Source organism: Leucoraja erinacea, chromosome 1 (assembly GCF_028641065.1).
Source record: "Leucoraja erinacea ecotype New England chromosome 1, Leri_hhj_1, whole genome shotgun sequence".
Classification (NCBI taxonomy): domain Eukaryota; kingdom Metazoa; phylum Chordata; class Chondrichthyes; order Rajiformes; family Rajidae; genus Leucoraja; species Leucoraja erinaceus.
The window spans coordinates 63,883,701-63,899,566 of NC_073377.1; the positions used below are offsets into that span (position 1 = coordinate 63,883,701).

General features: G+C 42.1%; 1 protein-coding gene across 7 annotated transcripts in view; it reads right to left on the reverse strand.

Annotated features, from left to right (window-relative positions):
• Nucleotides 1–15,866, reverse strand: part of cep135 (centrosomal protein 135) — a 106,024-nt gene that overhangs the window by 84,048 nt on the left and 6,110 nt on the right. For 6 of the 7 annotated variants that reach the window (XM_055635871.1, XM_055635845.1, XM_055635839.1 and 3 more), the window contains exons 2-4: nt 9,467–9,616; nt 7,294–7,484; nt 1,613–1,780 (exon numbers count right to left, since the gene is read on the reverse strand). In XM_055635871.1, coding sequence (XP_055491846.1) covers nt 1,613–1,780; nt 7,294–7,484; nt 9,467–9,579 — 472 coding nt within the window. In that variant the 5' untranslated portion in view covers nt 9,580–9,616. The remainder of the gene's footprint in view (nt 1–1,612; nt 1,781–7,293; nt 7,485–9,466; nt 9,617–15,866) is intronic. The other variant, XM_055635862.1, reaches the window with a different exon arrangement.

Consider the following 15,866-nt stretch of genomic DNA (forward strand, 5'->3'; position numbering starts at 1 on the left):
CCTTCTCTCAACCACACTTTGCTCTTGCCATCACTCTGATATGAGTTAATCTTCATTTCATCTGTCCACTAGACCTTTTTCCAAGAATTGTGGTTGCTCTTTTAAGTACTTCTTGGCAAACTGTAACCTGGCCATCCTATTTTTGCGGCTAACCAGTGGTTTGTATCTTGCAGTGTAGCCTCTGTATTTCTATTCATGAAGTCTTCTGCGGACAATGGTCATTAACAAATCCACACCTGACTTCTGAAGAGTGTTTCTCATCTGTCAGACAGGTGCTTGGGGGTTTTCCTTTATTAGAGAGAATACTTCTGTCATCAGCTATGGAGGTCTTCCTTGGCCTGCCAGTCTCTTTGTGATTAGTAAGCTCACCAGTGCCCTCTTTCTTCTTAATGATGTTCCAAATAGTTGATTTTGGTAAGCCTAAGGTTTGGCTGTTTTCTCAAAGTTTTATTCGTGTTTTTCAGTCTTATAATGGCTTCTTTGACTTTCAACTTTGGTCCTCATGTAGATAAACAGCAATAAAAGTTTCCAAAGGTGATGGAAAGACTGGAGGAAAGAGTGGGTGCTGAGAGCTCTCTTATACCTGCATTAAGGGGGCAATTACACAAACCTGAGCAATTACAAACACCCGTGAAGTCATGTGTTCCAAACACTATGGTGCCCTGAAATGGGGGGACTATGTATAAACACAGCTGTAATTTCTACATGGCCAAATCAAAATGTATAAAAATACCCTTTAATAAAATCTGACAATGTGCACTTTAACAACATATAATGTTTTTAATTACAAATCTCAAATTGTGGAGTACAGAGGCAAATAAATAAATGATGGGTCTTTGTCCCAAATATTATGGAGGGCACTGTGTGTTAATGCACATGAATGATATCTTGGGTTATATATGAGACTACGTTACTTCTTTGAGAAAAGAGAAAAAACATTTTCCCTAATCCTATTATTGATAGGAATACGTAACAGGCCATATCACATTCAGGTTTGCTCTGTTAATTAGCAAGATCATGGCATGTTTTAAATTAACCAATCAACAACAAACTAGTAGTGAAGCTCAAGATAGCTGGGTCAGCAGCATCAGAGAATGAGGAATTTTCCATTATTTTCTGTCTTTATTTCCAAGTCAAATGCTCTTTATCATGAAATGTATTGTGGATATAACATTCTGAGATGAATCAACAACCCCACCCACACACACAACTCCACCTAAGGCAGTTGGCTGTGAACTGTTTCCTGACTGTGCCAGGCTTCCTGTTTCATCATTGATGCAACAAATTAGGGAACCATTATTCCAAAATAAAGGTCCAGACGTTTGCAGAGGTCTGTCAAAGTGCAGATAACAGATATGTAATAAATCAATTGAGGCAGCATTTTAACTTTCCTCCTCCTGTAGATACCAGAACTTACATAATGACATGACACATGCAAAACAAACTAATATAAATTTCACGTTACATTTTGCTGTTTGCAGCCATAATTCCAGTTCATAACAGTTAGTACATGACACTACAGCCTAGCAGCACATTGATACACACTAAATTACTGCAAACTTATCAGACGTACTTTGAAAATCATGAAAACTGCAAATAGCAGTAACGTTACCTGGTGTTTGCACCACTGCTTGTAGATTTTTCTCTTGTAACTGCTGAATCTTTTCAGTCTTTGCTTTGCTCTCCTTCTCCAGTGATCGTACTTTGTGTACATACTGGTTATTTAAGAATTTCAAATCTGCAGTGTCATGCTCTAATTTTCTAATGGTGTATTTTAAATCTTTAATACAGAGGAAAGATAATTTAAACAAAACGTACATCACATAATAGAGCTGTCAGTTTATTATTATGTTTATTTATTATGTCAGAGAACACAAGAAACAGTGGAGAAATGACATGAGAATTTGCAATCGTTTTATTAAGCATTTTACTTCGATATTCAGATTTTAAAAAAGTAAATTAATCTGGGACCATCACACAAGAACATTAAACTGGCTACCATGACAGGAAACAAAGTACAAGGCTTTTTTACACCTTGAAACTTCATGAATGCTTCCCCAACATGTTACACCGTAAATGTGAAGACTAAAATTAAACACCAAATATCTAGATCACTCCAGGTCTACGCTGTTTTTATGAGTGGGTTTACACACTGGATAATCGAGCCCAAGAATCAGGTTGCATTTATATGCACGCCAACATTAAGCTGCACATGAACCATGCGTAACTGTTTCTTATAAACATAATTCATTTGAAAACCACAAATTGTCACTGAACTAACAATATTTTTAGATGGTAACACAAGGACATTGACTAAATCTAAATTGTGATAAATATATATCCAAAAATGTACAACTTTTACTGCATATCAGGAATTTCTGCGTAACAAGCCACCTCAGCTTAAGTAACATATTTAGCAGGCATGCCTTCTGTTGTTATTCCCATGGGAACGAGATGCAGACAGACCTCATCACCCTAGTGTTTCTGGACTGATAGCAGAGTTATAATATGCACATATATTTAAATAACTGCTTTTAGCATACAGTGCTCTCCATAATGTTTGGGACAGAGACCCATCATTTATTTATTTTCCTCTGTACTCCACAATTTGAGAGATTTATAATAGGAAAAAAATCACATGCAGTTAAAGTGCACATTGTCAGATTTTAATAAAGGCCATTTTAATACATTTTGGTTTCACCATGTAGGAATTACAGCTGTGTTTATACATAGTCCCCCCATTTCAGGGCACCATGTTTGGGACACATGGCTTCACGGGTGTTTGTAAGTGCTCAGGTGTGTTTAATTATCTCATTAATGCAGGTATAAGAGAGCTCTCAGCACAGTCTTTCCTCCAGTATTTCAATCACCTTTGGAAAAGTTTATTGCTGTTTATCAACACGAGGACCAAAGTTGTGCCAATGAAGTCAAAAAAGCCATTAGGAGACTGAGAAACTGTTAGAGACTTCAGCCAAAGCTTATCCTTACCAACATCAACTGTTTGGAACATCATTAAGAAGAAAGAGAGCACTGGTGAGCTTACTAATCGCAAAGGGACTGGCAGGCCAAGAAAGACCCCCAAAGCTGATGACAGAAGAATTCTCTCTTTAATAAAGAAAAATCCCCAAACACATGTCCAACAGATGAGAAACACTCTTCAGGAGTCAGGTGTGGATTCGTCAATGACCACTGTCCGCAGAAGACTTCATGAACAGAAATACAGAGGCTACACTGCAAGATGCAAACCACTGGTTAGCCGCAAAAATAGGATGGCCAGGTTACAGTTTGCCAAGAAGTACTTAAAAGTTCAATCACAGTTCTGGAAAAAGGTCTTGTGGATAGATGAGATGAAGATTAACTTATATTAGTGATGGCAAGAGCAAAGTATGGAGGAGAGAAGGAACTGGCCAAGATCCAAAGCATACCACCTCATCTGTGAAACACGGTGGTGGGGGTGTTATGGCCTGGACATGTATGCAGGGCTCGAAATTTTCGGTTGCCCGAGTGCCAATGACCACCCAAAGTGCCGCCGGGCAACCTAAACGCCGAGTCATTTTGCCCGGCTTGGGACTGCAGATACTGGTTTATACCGAAGATAGACACAGAAGTAACTGGAGTAACTGAGCGGGTCAGGCAGCATCTCTGGAGCAAAGGAACGTTACGGCAACGGCTGTCGTGCGGGGCAAAGATATTAGGTGCGTGGTGACGAAGGGTCGGGATGAATGACGGGCCCCGCAAAGTGGCAGCGGCTCCACCGCCTCCTCCTCCCAAATAGCGGCCGCTGCTTGCAAATCTGCTAACGGCGATAACCGCTTTCAAAACAAACCATCTCGCACGGGAGGGGGAGGCCTCCTTCCGCCATCTACAGCAGCTGCACCAACGATCCTATAGCTATAGGATCCTTGAGCTGCACCGCTCGGCTCCGCACCTTCCTGTTGGCTGGCTGAGGAGGGGAGGCCGTGGTGAGGAGATCCCAACCACCTCCCCCTTTGGCGGCGGCACTTGGCAGTGGACAGGGGGGCCAAGGCAGCGGGGCGATGTTGTCCGAGGAGGGCTGACCTTCCTTCCTACCCACCTCCTCTGCCCCTCCCCCCCCTCCCTCTCTCTCTCTCTCTCTCTCTCACTTGTACGCCCCCCTCCACCACCCCCCCTTATCCTCTCCATCCCGCACTGATCCCCATTCCCGCCTCTATTCAGCCTTCAGTGACATCCCCTGTGCTCCCCTCCCCACCTCTTCATCCTGCGCTGATCACCCTATCCACCTCGCATTGATGCTCCTGCCACTCTTCCATTCATCCCGTACTGACCCACCCTCCATTTACCCTGCACCTATCCCCCCATCCATTCTGTAGTGATCTACCCATTCATCTTTTACTGATCCATCCATTCATCCTGTACTGATCCCCTCATTCATCTTGTACTGATCCCCCATTCATCGTGTACTGATCCCCCCATTCATCCTGTACTGATCCCCATTCATCCTGTACTGTTCCCTGATCCCCCCCATTCATCCTGTACTGATTCCCTCATTCATCCTGTAGTGATCCTCCATTCATCCTGCACAGACCTTCCGATCCACACTCTAATGACACCCCAATTCATCCTGTGCTGATCCTCCCATTCATCCTGCGCTGATCCCCCCCATCCATCCTGTACTGATCCTCCCATTCAAGAAGAATGGGGGGAACAGTCTGAAGAATGGTCTCGATCCGAAACATTGCCTATTTTCTTTGCTCCATAGATGCTGCCTCACCCACTGAGTTTCTCCAGCATTTTTCTCTACCCCCATTTATCCTTTACTGAACCCCCCATTCATGCTGTACTGACCCCCCCCCCCATCCCATACTGATCCCCCCATTCAAAAACACTGACATCCCCCGTGCACTCCCCTCATAATTTTAGATACTCCAACCAACATGTACTAATGCACCTGCTTCAATCCATCCATTCTGCACCGATTGCCTTCTCAACCCCCCCGCCGTCTATCCACCCCGCACTGATTCACACCCCCCCTCTCCTTGGCCCTATTGTGTTGGAAAAGTCTTCAGAGCGAACATTGCCTATGTTTGATAATGGATGCAATCAAATGTGTTTTAATTCCCAATGTTATTATTTGTTTTAGTCCATAGAGATGGATTAATTAAATTGGTAACACGTGAAACATTAAAACCGCAGTGTTCGATTGTCACTGCTACCGTTGACACGTTATTACAGAATTCATTTTAACGGCAAATCAATGCTCTTAATATGTAGTATCAGTACTGTAGTTATTTACTGAGCAACATTCATAACTATATGTCGGATTTATCCAGGTTTTACTTCTAGTCGGTCATATACATCACAAATTTGGTCAGGAGACCGAAATGGAAAAAATCTTGGCGTTTCTGCGTGTGATGATGCCGTAGCAACGAATCAAAGGCTGGCAACCACAAGTCAGGCAGAAACACACACACACACACACACACAGTTTTATATTATAGATAGATAGATAGATTACAATAAAATGCCTTTAGAAATTTCCTTGACGTGGTCTGCATTTACAGAACTATTACAAGCATAAGGTGCAATAGTAATTTAAAATATAAATGGTACCAGGAGCTGGTAACGGGGGGGTATAAAATAAATTAAAAAAAACACGGTTGGTATATCCTTTTTTGCGGAGTTTTGTGTTACAATAGAGCGATTGTTTTTCTTTTTTTTTTCTTTTCTTTCTAGGGTCTTATTTCCTTTCTTTACTAGTTTCTCTAACTTCTTCCCAAAGGGGCTTTCTTTTCCCAACACTTTCCTGCACCTTCACGATTCTTGCTCACTTTCCTTACTTCTTTTATTTCTACCTTTTTTAAAGCACGAAAAACAAAGTGGTGCAACAAATGTAATAAGATATATGTGATGTGTATTACTGTAATTTACTGTACTTCTAATAAAAAAAAAATTAAAAAAAAAAAATAAATTTCCTTGCAACCTGTATATTTTGTTATGGATAAATTATGTGGGAAGCGAGTGTTTCTGTACCAATAACAATAACGACCCATGCTATGGCCATGTCATGGTAATTTTCAGTCATTCACTGAAAACATGCTTGCATCAATCTGTAGTGTGCATGGTTAAGCATATATGTGACCATGGTCCAGGATTTATTGACACAGGTTGATCATACGCTGAATAATCCAACCACATCTTTGTTTGGAAGTGGAAAGAACTAATAGAAATTGCATTAATTGCAATGTGTAAAAAGAGTTGAGATACTGTATTATAATTTTGCTGCATGTCATTGTGGTATATATCATGTCATGATTGGTGACTATGTTTAGTTTGTGACTTTATTTGAAGCAGAAATAATATGTGAATGCTTCATTGAGCATAATTCCGACTAAAATGACCACCTAAACTGTCATTTGGTAACCTAAAAAGCTGCCGAGGTTACCCGACTGGCAACAGGGAAAAAAAAGTTAAGTGAGAGCCCTGGTATGGCTGCTGAAGGAACTGGCTCGCTTATCTTCATTGATGATACAACTGCTGGTGGTAGTAGCATGATGAATTCTGAAGTGTACAGGCACATTGTATCTGCCCAAGATCAAACAAATGCCTCAAAACTCATTGGCCGGCAGTTCATCCTACAGAAACACAATGATCCAAAACATTCTCCTAAAGCAACAAAGGAGTTTTTCCAAAGCTAAAAAAATGGTCAATTCCAATTCCAATTGGAGTGCCCCCAAAACAAGCATAAGCTAAAGCTACAATACAGGCCTGGCGGAGCAGCACCAGCGAGGACACCCAGCAACTGGTGATGTCCATGAATCACTGACTTCAAGCAGTCATTGCATGCAAAGGATACGCAACAAAATAATAAACATGACTACTTTCATTTACATGACACTGCTGTGTCCCAAACATTTTGGTGCCCTGAAATGAGGGGACTATGTATAAACAATGTTGTAATTTCTACATGGTGAAACCAAAATTTATAATAATGGCCTTAATCTGATAATGTGTACTTTAACCACATGTGATTTTTTTCTATTACAAATCTAAAATTGTGGAGTACATTGGCAAATAAATAAATGATGGGTCTTTGTCCCAAACATTATGGAGGGCACTGTAAGTGGTTGATGGTATTTAATAGAGAAATGTGAGGTGTTGCATTTTGGGGAGTCTAACGGGCAGGACCTACACAATGAATGGTAGGGCTCAAGGGAGTGTAGTAGGCACATCAGATTTATGCGCGAAGAAAACAGTAATATTTGGTAAATACTTTGAGAATTTGCCCATGCTGAGTTTGCAGCCCACCAATACCTTTGATCTGTTGATCTGATTCCTCTTTTAACCGCAGTAATTCCTGATGCAGTTTGTTGTTTTCCTGGACAAGACGTGCATTCTCAGTTCTGTATGGCTCAAGTACAGAGTCCAAGTTCCTGCTCTCTTTTTCTGTTTTTCCAGATAATAGCTTGGCATTGCGAAGGCTTTCTGTAGTGTGCACCAAATCACTGTAACGTAATAGCACATTTACATAATGTTACACACTGATGGAAATATTCCCCGATTCAATCCACTGTACCAACTTTTGCCGTGGCAACACAGGATGCAAACATCTCTCACTGTGATGCTAAATGACTAATCACTTACTCAGAAACAGTTCTAAACTCTCCAAGAGGAAACAACCTGTGGTGTCAGTCTTTCAGAATATTTCATACTTCACCATACTAATTACAATTCCTCAAACTCCAGCAAGTATAGGTCTCAATCATTTCTCTTTATAGGGTGTAGTGTAAGGGTTAAATAGCCAATTTCAGCTGAAATGTAAACTGAAGTTATCAGCTAAATTAGCAGCTTGCATTCTAAGCCCTCCGAAAACAAGATTCAAACACACTATCTCCCAGAATTGGCCTTACATCTGTCCATGCCTGGGAACTTACAATGCCTGAGAAATCACACCATTCTATGGGAAAGCACAGCTTTGGTGTACAAAACACAACAGCAATAGTTGGGTGGACCTTGTACGCTAGTGGTGCAGAAACGTTGTAGACAACGGAGGCTTATGATTGGCTCGGGGAGGGGGTAGTGACACAGTCTGCTCAGATTAGAAATGCCATAAAGGATGGTGTTGGGTGCCCTTTCGAGGAGTGAGCCCCAGCCATGCACCGTGGAGCGAACGGTGCCAGGTGATCAAGAACAGAAACTTGTACATCGTGCTGTAATGTGATTGTGAGTGTGTATGGGGATATGTGAGTGTACGTAGGAACATCCTGTGCCTTGCTCTGCTGTGTACTCGGGGTTTGCCAGTGCGTACGGGGATATTCGGGGATACGTCAGTGTATGTGCCTTAGTTGTGTAATAAAATAGATATTGAATCAAACTCTGAAGAAGGGTTTCGGCCCGAAACGTTGCCTATTTCCTTCGCTCCATAGATGCTGCTGCACCCGCTGAGTTTCTCCAGCTTTTTTGTGTAACCTTTGAATCAAACTCTGTTGTCTGAATCCGGTGATTTATTGAACACAACACATAGGGAAAACCACTCATCCCAGCAATCAGTCTGCTAAAGCTAAACCTCACATTTTCTAAGGAACAATATCCTTCAATACTTGCAAAGATCAAACGGTTATGCGATGCAATAATGTCATGAGATACCCTGAGGAAAAAGAACATAAACAATGCCCTCTAGAATAAGAAAGTTGAAATAGATATATTAGAAAAGGCAAAGTTCTACAGAAAAAGTGTAGATGCAGAAATTCAAGAAAGCATTCTACAGCTCTAAAAAGACATAAGATTCAGCATCAGACAGTCAGAATGACAAAAATCCATCAAGAGGTACAAAGCAGAAAAGATACCTGCACCATCCCAGATAAAAGATTTCTAGAAAAACTTGCTAGTCGAAATCATACATGTACGAAGCAGGATCTTTAAACATAAATCACTCTGCAAACCCTTATTTCAGATTCAGAAGTTGGATACTCAACTGCTTCTCTAGCTCCTTAAATGTTAGAAATTTAAATTACCTCCCAACACCATAATTCCACTCTGATCACCTCCTCTCTTTCTTCTAATGAGACAGCAATTCCCAGCCATAAACCTCAACTCTCGCCTTTTCCCTTTCTACGTTTCATCCTCCTCCCACTCACTGTCATTTTTTTAATGCTTCCCTGCTACAATCTTCACCACTCCCTCTGCATTTCCCACGATAATCCTATCCCTCTTTAGTCTTTCCTTAACTAAAATGTTTTTGTGCTTACTATCAAGGGATACGGGGAGAAAGCAGGAATGGGGCTACTATTTCTGGATGATCAACCCTGATCATATTGAATAATCAGCCATGATCACAATGAATGGCGGTGCTGGCTCGAAGGGCCGAATGGCCTACTCCTGCACCTATTTTCTATGTTTCTATTTACTAACATCTGTTGTAATATTTTTTCTCTGTGGAATGAATCTGAAAAATGTGTAACAAGGTACAGACTTTAAAATAAAATACCTGAAAAGCTTTTCCACCAGGGGGAGTGTGTCTATCCCGAGGGGCTGCCTGTATCCAAGTTGATCTAAACGTTTTCGTAGGTTTACAAACTTTCGTTCGGAAGTGGTGGTCATGACAAGAAACGTTTCACTGCAAATTCAGATAAATTTCCTAGATGTAAGAGACATAAGGTAACAGTGATCAAAATAGGTGGTGGCAAAACATTACAGTTACATGAACCTTGTGGAAGAATTCCATACTGGTGTGAGTGTATAGCAAGTAGAGACACTACATTCTCCATGTTCCAGCCTAACCACCACAGAAAGAATTAACAAATTACAGTAAGGACATGACATTGAACTTGCAACAATGGGAAAAGTATACAGAACAATAGGCGAGTCTAGAACACTGGATTCAGACAAAAACAATTGTCTCCAGAAAACTATATTCATTAATTAACTGCTCATTGGCTAAGACCATACAATCAATAAAAGGAGATTGCTAACTTTTATATTCATCAAACCAGTCTGTGACAATACCTTAAATGCAGAAAGGTTGTTGGGGACGCAAGAAACTGCAGACGCAGGGAATATTGAGTATAAAAACCAAACATATTGGTGGAACCCAATGAGTCAGTCGGAATAAATGGAGGGAATGGACAGACGGCTTATTTATAATAGAACTTTATTTATTTATATATTGCCGATTTATATAGAACTAGTACGTTATCAGATTATTTCCCTAATGGGCAACTCCCCTTGAATACTTTTACTTGTTACCTTAAATCTATGCTCCAACCTTTTGACCTCTCTGTTAAGGTATGTTTCCATTCTTTCTGGCTTCATACATAATTTCAATGCCTCGATAAAATATCCTGACATGTTCTAATGACTTAAAAACCCATATGGCCAAACTTACATTTAATTTAAACTTCGCCAGTCCTGATAACATGCTTGTAAGTCTCTTCTGTTCTCACTCCAGAGTTAACACATCTTGTAATATGATCATTATAACTGGATGCACTACTCAAGCTGCTGTCTGGTGTTTTATACGATTCTTGCATGACCCCACAGATCATTTTTTTTATGCCTTATTCGATAAAAGTCTGTCCTGCTACCTTCAAGAATCTGTGAACATATACCCCAAGGCTCTTTATGGAATTAATTTATCATTTTGTATCTGGCTTACTTGTCCTGCAAAATTCATTACCACATGCTTGTCTAGACTGAATTATTTGCATCATCTTTCCTTCCATCAAACCGATCCAATGATTGCTTCCTCGGGTCTACAACTCTCAACCTTGAAACTACACTACCAATTTCATTAACGCTCAAATTTCTTAACTCTGCCCTTATATAATAGAACAAAAAGCTGCCTACCTAGGTTTGTCCATATTACAAATATATTCTGTACTGCAGATAGCACAATAGAAACATATTGACAGATTAATAATTGAAAGTTGCAGCAAATGGAATTTAATACAAGCAGAAATGAAATTAGAAAGAACTTTATAAACGATGAAAAGCTGAAAACAGTGCATGACGGAGATTCCGCTGTTAACTTGCACATACATAGATCATTACAATATGGACAAGAATACAAAGAGGTATAGGTTATACTGTGGCCATACAGTGCAGGTTACACATCACGTTCTATTCACAGTTCCATTCACCTCAGGAAATACAAGGAACTGCCGATGCTGGTTTACAAAACCTTTGGGTTTTCTACCAAGATACTCTGAATATTTACATTCACATACAATGAATTATGTATTTCACAGTATCTCTTTGCAATTATTGTAGGCCTCAGTGTCGCTTCCATCAAATAAATATTCTAACGATTTTGAGTAATGTAAATGAAGATAGTGATAAATGCCAACACATTACAGAGCAGAAAAACAGGCCCTTCATTCTATATCATCCATACTGTCCATGTTGTCTATCCATGCCAGTACTATTTGCCTGTTTTTGGCCCATATTTCTCTAAACCTATTTTATCCAGTTACCTGTCTGAACGTCTTTTAAATGTTGTGATTATACCCATCTCTACAGCTTCTACTGACAGTTTGTTTCATATACCCACCGCCCTCTGAGCAAAATGCTGCCCATAAGGTCCCTTTTAAATCTTTCCCCACTCACTAAGACTAAGCGTAGGTTGGGCGATCGTTTCGCCGAACACCTCCGCTCAGTCCGCAATAACCAACCTGACCTCTCGGTGGCTCAGCACTTCAACTCCCCCTCCCATTCACAATCCAACCTCTCTGTCCTGGGTCTCCTCCATTGCCAGAGTGAGCAACAGCGGAAATTGGAGGAACAGCACCTCATATTCCGCCTGGGGACCTTGCGTCTGGATGGCATTAACATTGAATTCTCCCAATTTTGCTAGCCCTTGCTGTCTCCTCCCCTTCCTTGACCCTCTAGCTGTCTCCACCCACCCTCCTATCCGCCCGCCCTCGGGCTCCTCCTCCTCCCCTTTTCCTTCCTTCTCCCCCCCCACCCCCCATCAGTCTGAAGAAGGGTTTCGGCCCGAAACGTCAGCCTATTTCCTTCGCTCCATAGATGCTGCTGCACCCGCTGAGTTTCTCCAGCAATTTTGTGTACCTTCACTTTAAATCTATGCCCTCTAATTTTAAGCTCCCCTAGCCCATGACCATCCACCCTGTATATACCTCTCATAGATTTACATACGATTACCCTCTTCAGGTTTCTACATTCCAGGGAATAAAATCCTAGTCTCTCCTTATAACCCAAGCCCTCCAGACCCAGTAACATCCTTGTGAATCTTTTCCACATTGTTTTCAGCCTAAGGACGTCCTTCCTATAGCTGGATGACCAGAACTGCGCGCAATACTCCAAGTGTGGTCTCACCAATTAATAAAACAGGCGCAAGATGACATTTCAACTCCAATATTCAGTGCACTGACCAATGAAGGTGAATGTCTGGTTCACCACCCCGTCTATCCGTGTTGCCACTTTCGGGGAATTGTGCACCTGTACTCCGATGTTTCTGTTTTATAACACTGCCCAGGGACCTGCCATTTACTGTGCAAGCCCAGTCTTGGTCTAACTCGCTACAATGCAACCTCACACTTGTCCAAGCTCACTTCCCCAGTTCATTTACATCTTGTTATGATCGTATAAGGGGTTGGACAGGCTAGATGCAGGAAGATTGTTCCCGATGTTGGGGAAGTCCAGAACAAGAGGTCACAGTTTAAGGATAAAGGGGAAATCTTTTAGGACTGAGATGAGAAAAACATTTTTCACACAGAGAGTGGTGAATCTGTGGAATTCTCTGCCACAGAATGTAGTTGAGGCCAGATCATTGGCTATATTTAAGAGGGAGTTAGATGTGGCCCTTGTGGCTAAAGGGATCAGGGGGTATGGAGAGAAAGCAGGTACAGGATACTGAGTTGGATGATTACCCATGATCATATTGAATGGCAGTGCAGGCTCGACGGGCCGAATGGCCTACTCCTGCACCTATTTTCTATGTTTCTATATAACCTTCTGCACTGTCAACTCAACTACACTGCCAACTTCAGTGTATTTTACAAATATACCAACCATGTTAACAACACTGGGTATTGAGTATAGTTGGGATATGTTAAAGTTGTATAGAATGCTGGTGAGGAGACATTTGGTGTACTATGTTCAGTTTTAGTCACTCTGAAGGATGTCATTAAGCTGGAAAGAGTGCAGAGAAGATGCAAGCTTGTTGCCAGAATTATAGAAGCTGAGCTAGAGGGCAGGGTAAGACCTTATTCCTTAGTGCGCAGGAGGATGAGGGCGATCTTATAGAGGTGTATAATATCATGGGGGGGGAATAGATAGGGAGAATACACAAAGTCTTTTACCCAGAGCAGAGGAATCAAAAACCAGAGAACATAGGTTTCAGGTGAGAGGGACAAGATTTAATGGGAACCAGGGGCGTCGGAGCGATGGCTGCCTTGTCGGCAGTCTGTTCGTCTTTTTCACATTTTTTGTTATTTTTTAGTTTGTAAAAAGTTTTGTGGACTTAACTTGCCTGGGATCGCTCCCACCGCGGAATCAACATCAAATGCTCAGTCTTGTGTGAGGCCGAGTCGGGAGCTCCAACATCGCGGAAGGGTCACCAGCCCCGACGCGAGGTTCGATCGCCTGGCGCGGGGGAGCTGACATCCCCCTGAAGCAGGAGCTTGATCGCCTCGACGCGGAGGGCCCGAATGCCGCCGGCTACGGGAGTTAAGATCATCCCGTCAACTGGGGCTCGAGGCCCACGACCGAGGAAGAACTAAGGGAAGGACTTGAACTTTATTTCGCCTTCCATCATAGTGATGAATGTGTAGGAGTCACTGGGGTGGATGTTCATGTTAAAATGTGTTTTTTAAGTGATCTGTTACTTTTAATTGTAGACTGACCTGGCCAATGAAATTCCTCGTATGTTGCAAAACATACTTGGTGAATAAAGTGTGATTCTGATTCTGAACCCGAGGGGCAACTTTATCCCTCACAGGGTTGCGGGTATATGGAACGAGGTGCCATCGGACATAGTTGACAAAGGTACAATAGCAGCATTTAAGCTACTTAAGATAGACACAAAAAGCTGGAGTAACTCAGCGGGACAGGCAACATCTCTGGAGAAGGTATGGGTGACATGATAGATACATGGATACAAAAGGTTTAGCGGGAAATACGCCAAACGTGAGCAATTTGGATCAGCTTAGATGGGGCAACTTGGTCAGCAAGGACATGTTGGGCCAAAGGGCCTGTTGTATGACAATACAATCATCCAAATCACTGATGAAGATGACAAACAGAGGACCCACCACTGGTCACAGGCCTCTAATCACAATAACAACCATTTATATAGAAACATAGATATAGAAACATAGAAAATAGGTGCAGTTGGAGGCCATTCGGCCCTTCGAGCCAGCACTGCCATTCATTGTGATTACGGCTGATCGTCCCCAATCAATAACCCGGGCCTGCCTTCTTCCCATATCCCTCGACTCCACTAGCCCCTCGAACTCTATCTAACTCTCTCTTAAATCCATCCAGTGATTTGGCCTCCACTGCCCTCTGTGACAGGGAATTCCACAAATTCACAACTCTCTGGGTGAAAAGGTTTTTTCTCACCTCAGTCTTAAATGGCTTCCCCTTTATTTTAAGACTGTGCCCCTGGTTCTGGACGCCCAACATAGGGAACATTTTTCCTGCATCTAGCTTGTCCAGTCCTTTTATAATTTTATATGTTTCTATAAGATCCCCCCTCATCCTTTTAAACTCCAGTGAATACAAGCCTAGTCTTTTCAATCTTTCCTCATATGACAGTCCCGCCATCCCAGGGATCAATTTTGTGAACCGACGCTGCACTGCCTCAATGCCAAGGATGTCCTTCCTCAAATTAGGAGACCAAAACTGTACGCAATACTCCAGATGTGGTCTTATCAGATCCCTATACAACTGCAGAAGAACCTCTTTACTCCTATACTGAAATCCTCTTGTTATGAAGGCCAACATTCCATTAGCTTTCTTCACTGCCTGCTGTACCTGCACGCCAACTTTCAGTGACCGGTGTACAAGGACGCCCAGGTATCGCTGTACCTCCCCCATACCTAACCGAACCCCATTGAGATAATAATCTGCCCCCTTGTTTTTGCCGCCAATGTGGATAATCTCACATTTATCTATAATATACTGCATCTGCCACGCATCTGCCCACTCACTCAACCTGTCCAGGTCACCCTGCAATCTCCTAACATCCTCTTCACAGTTCACACTGCCACCCAGCTTTGTGTCATCCGCAAACTTGCTAGTGTTGCTCCTAATTCCCTCTTCCAAATCATTAATATATATGGTAAACAGTTGTGGCCCCAACACCGAACCTTGCGGCACTCCACTCGCCACTGCCTGCCATTCCGAAAAGGACCCGTTCACTCCTACTCTTTGCTTCCTGTCTGCCAACCAATTTTCTATCCACGTCAACACCCTACCCCGAATACCATGTGCTCTAATTTTAGTCGCCAGTCTCCCGTGCGGGACCTTATCAAAGGCTTTCCGAAAGTCTAGATACATTACATCCACTGGCTTCCCTTCATCCATTTTACTTGTCACATCCTCAAAAAATTCCAGAAGATCAGTCAAGCATGATTTCCCTTTCATAAATCCATGTTGACTTGGACTAATCCTTTCACTGCTATCCAAATGCCCCATTATTAACTCTTTAATACTTGACTCCAGCATCTTTCCCACCACCAAAGTCAGGCTAACTGGTCTGTAATTCCCAGTTTACTCTCTCGCTCCTTTCTTGAACAGTGGGATAACATTAGCTATCCTCCAATCCACAGGAACTGATCCTCAATCTATTGAACATTGGAAAATGATCACCAATGCATCCACTATTTCTAGAGCCATCTCCCTGAGGACCCTGGGATGCAGTCCAT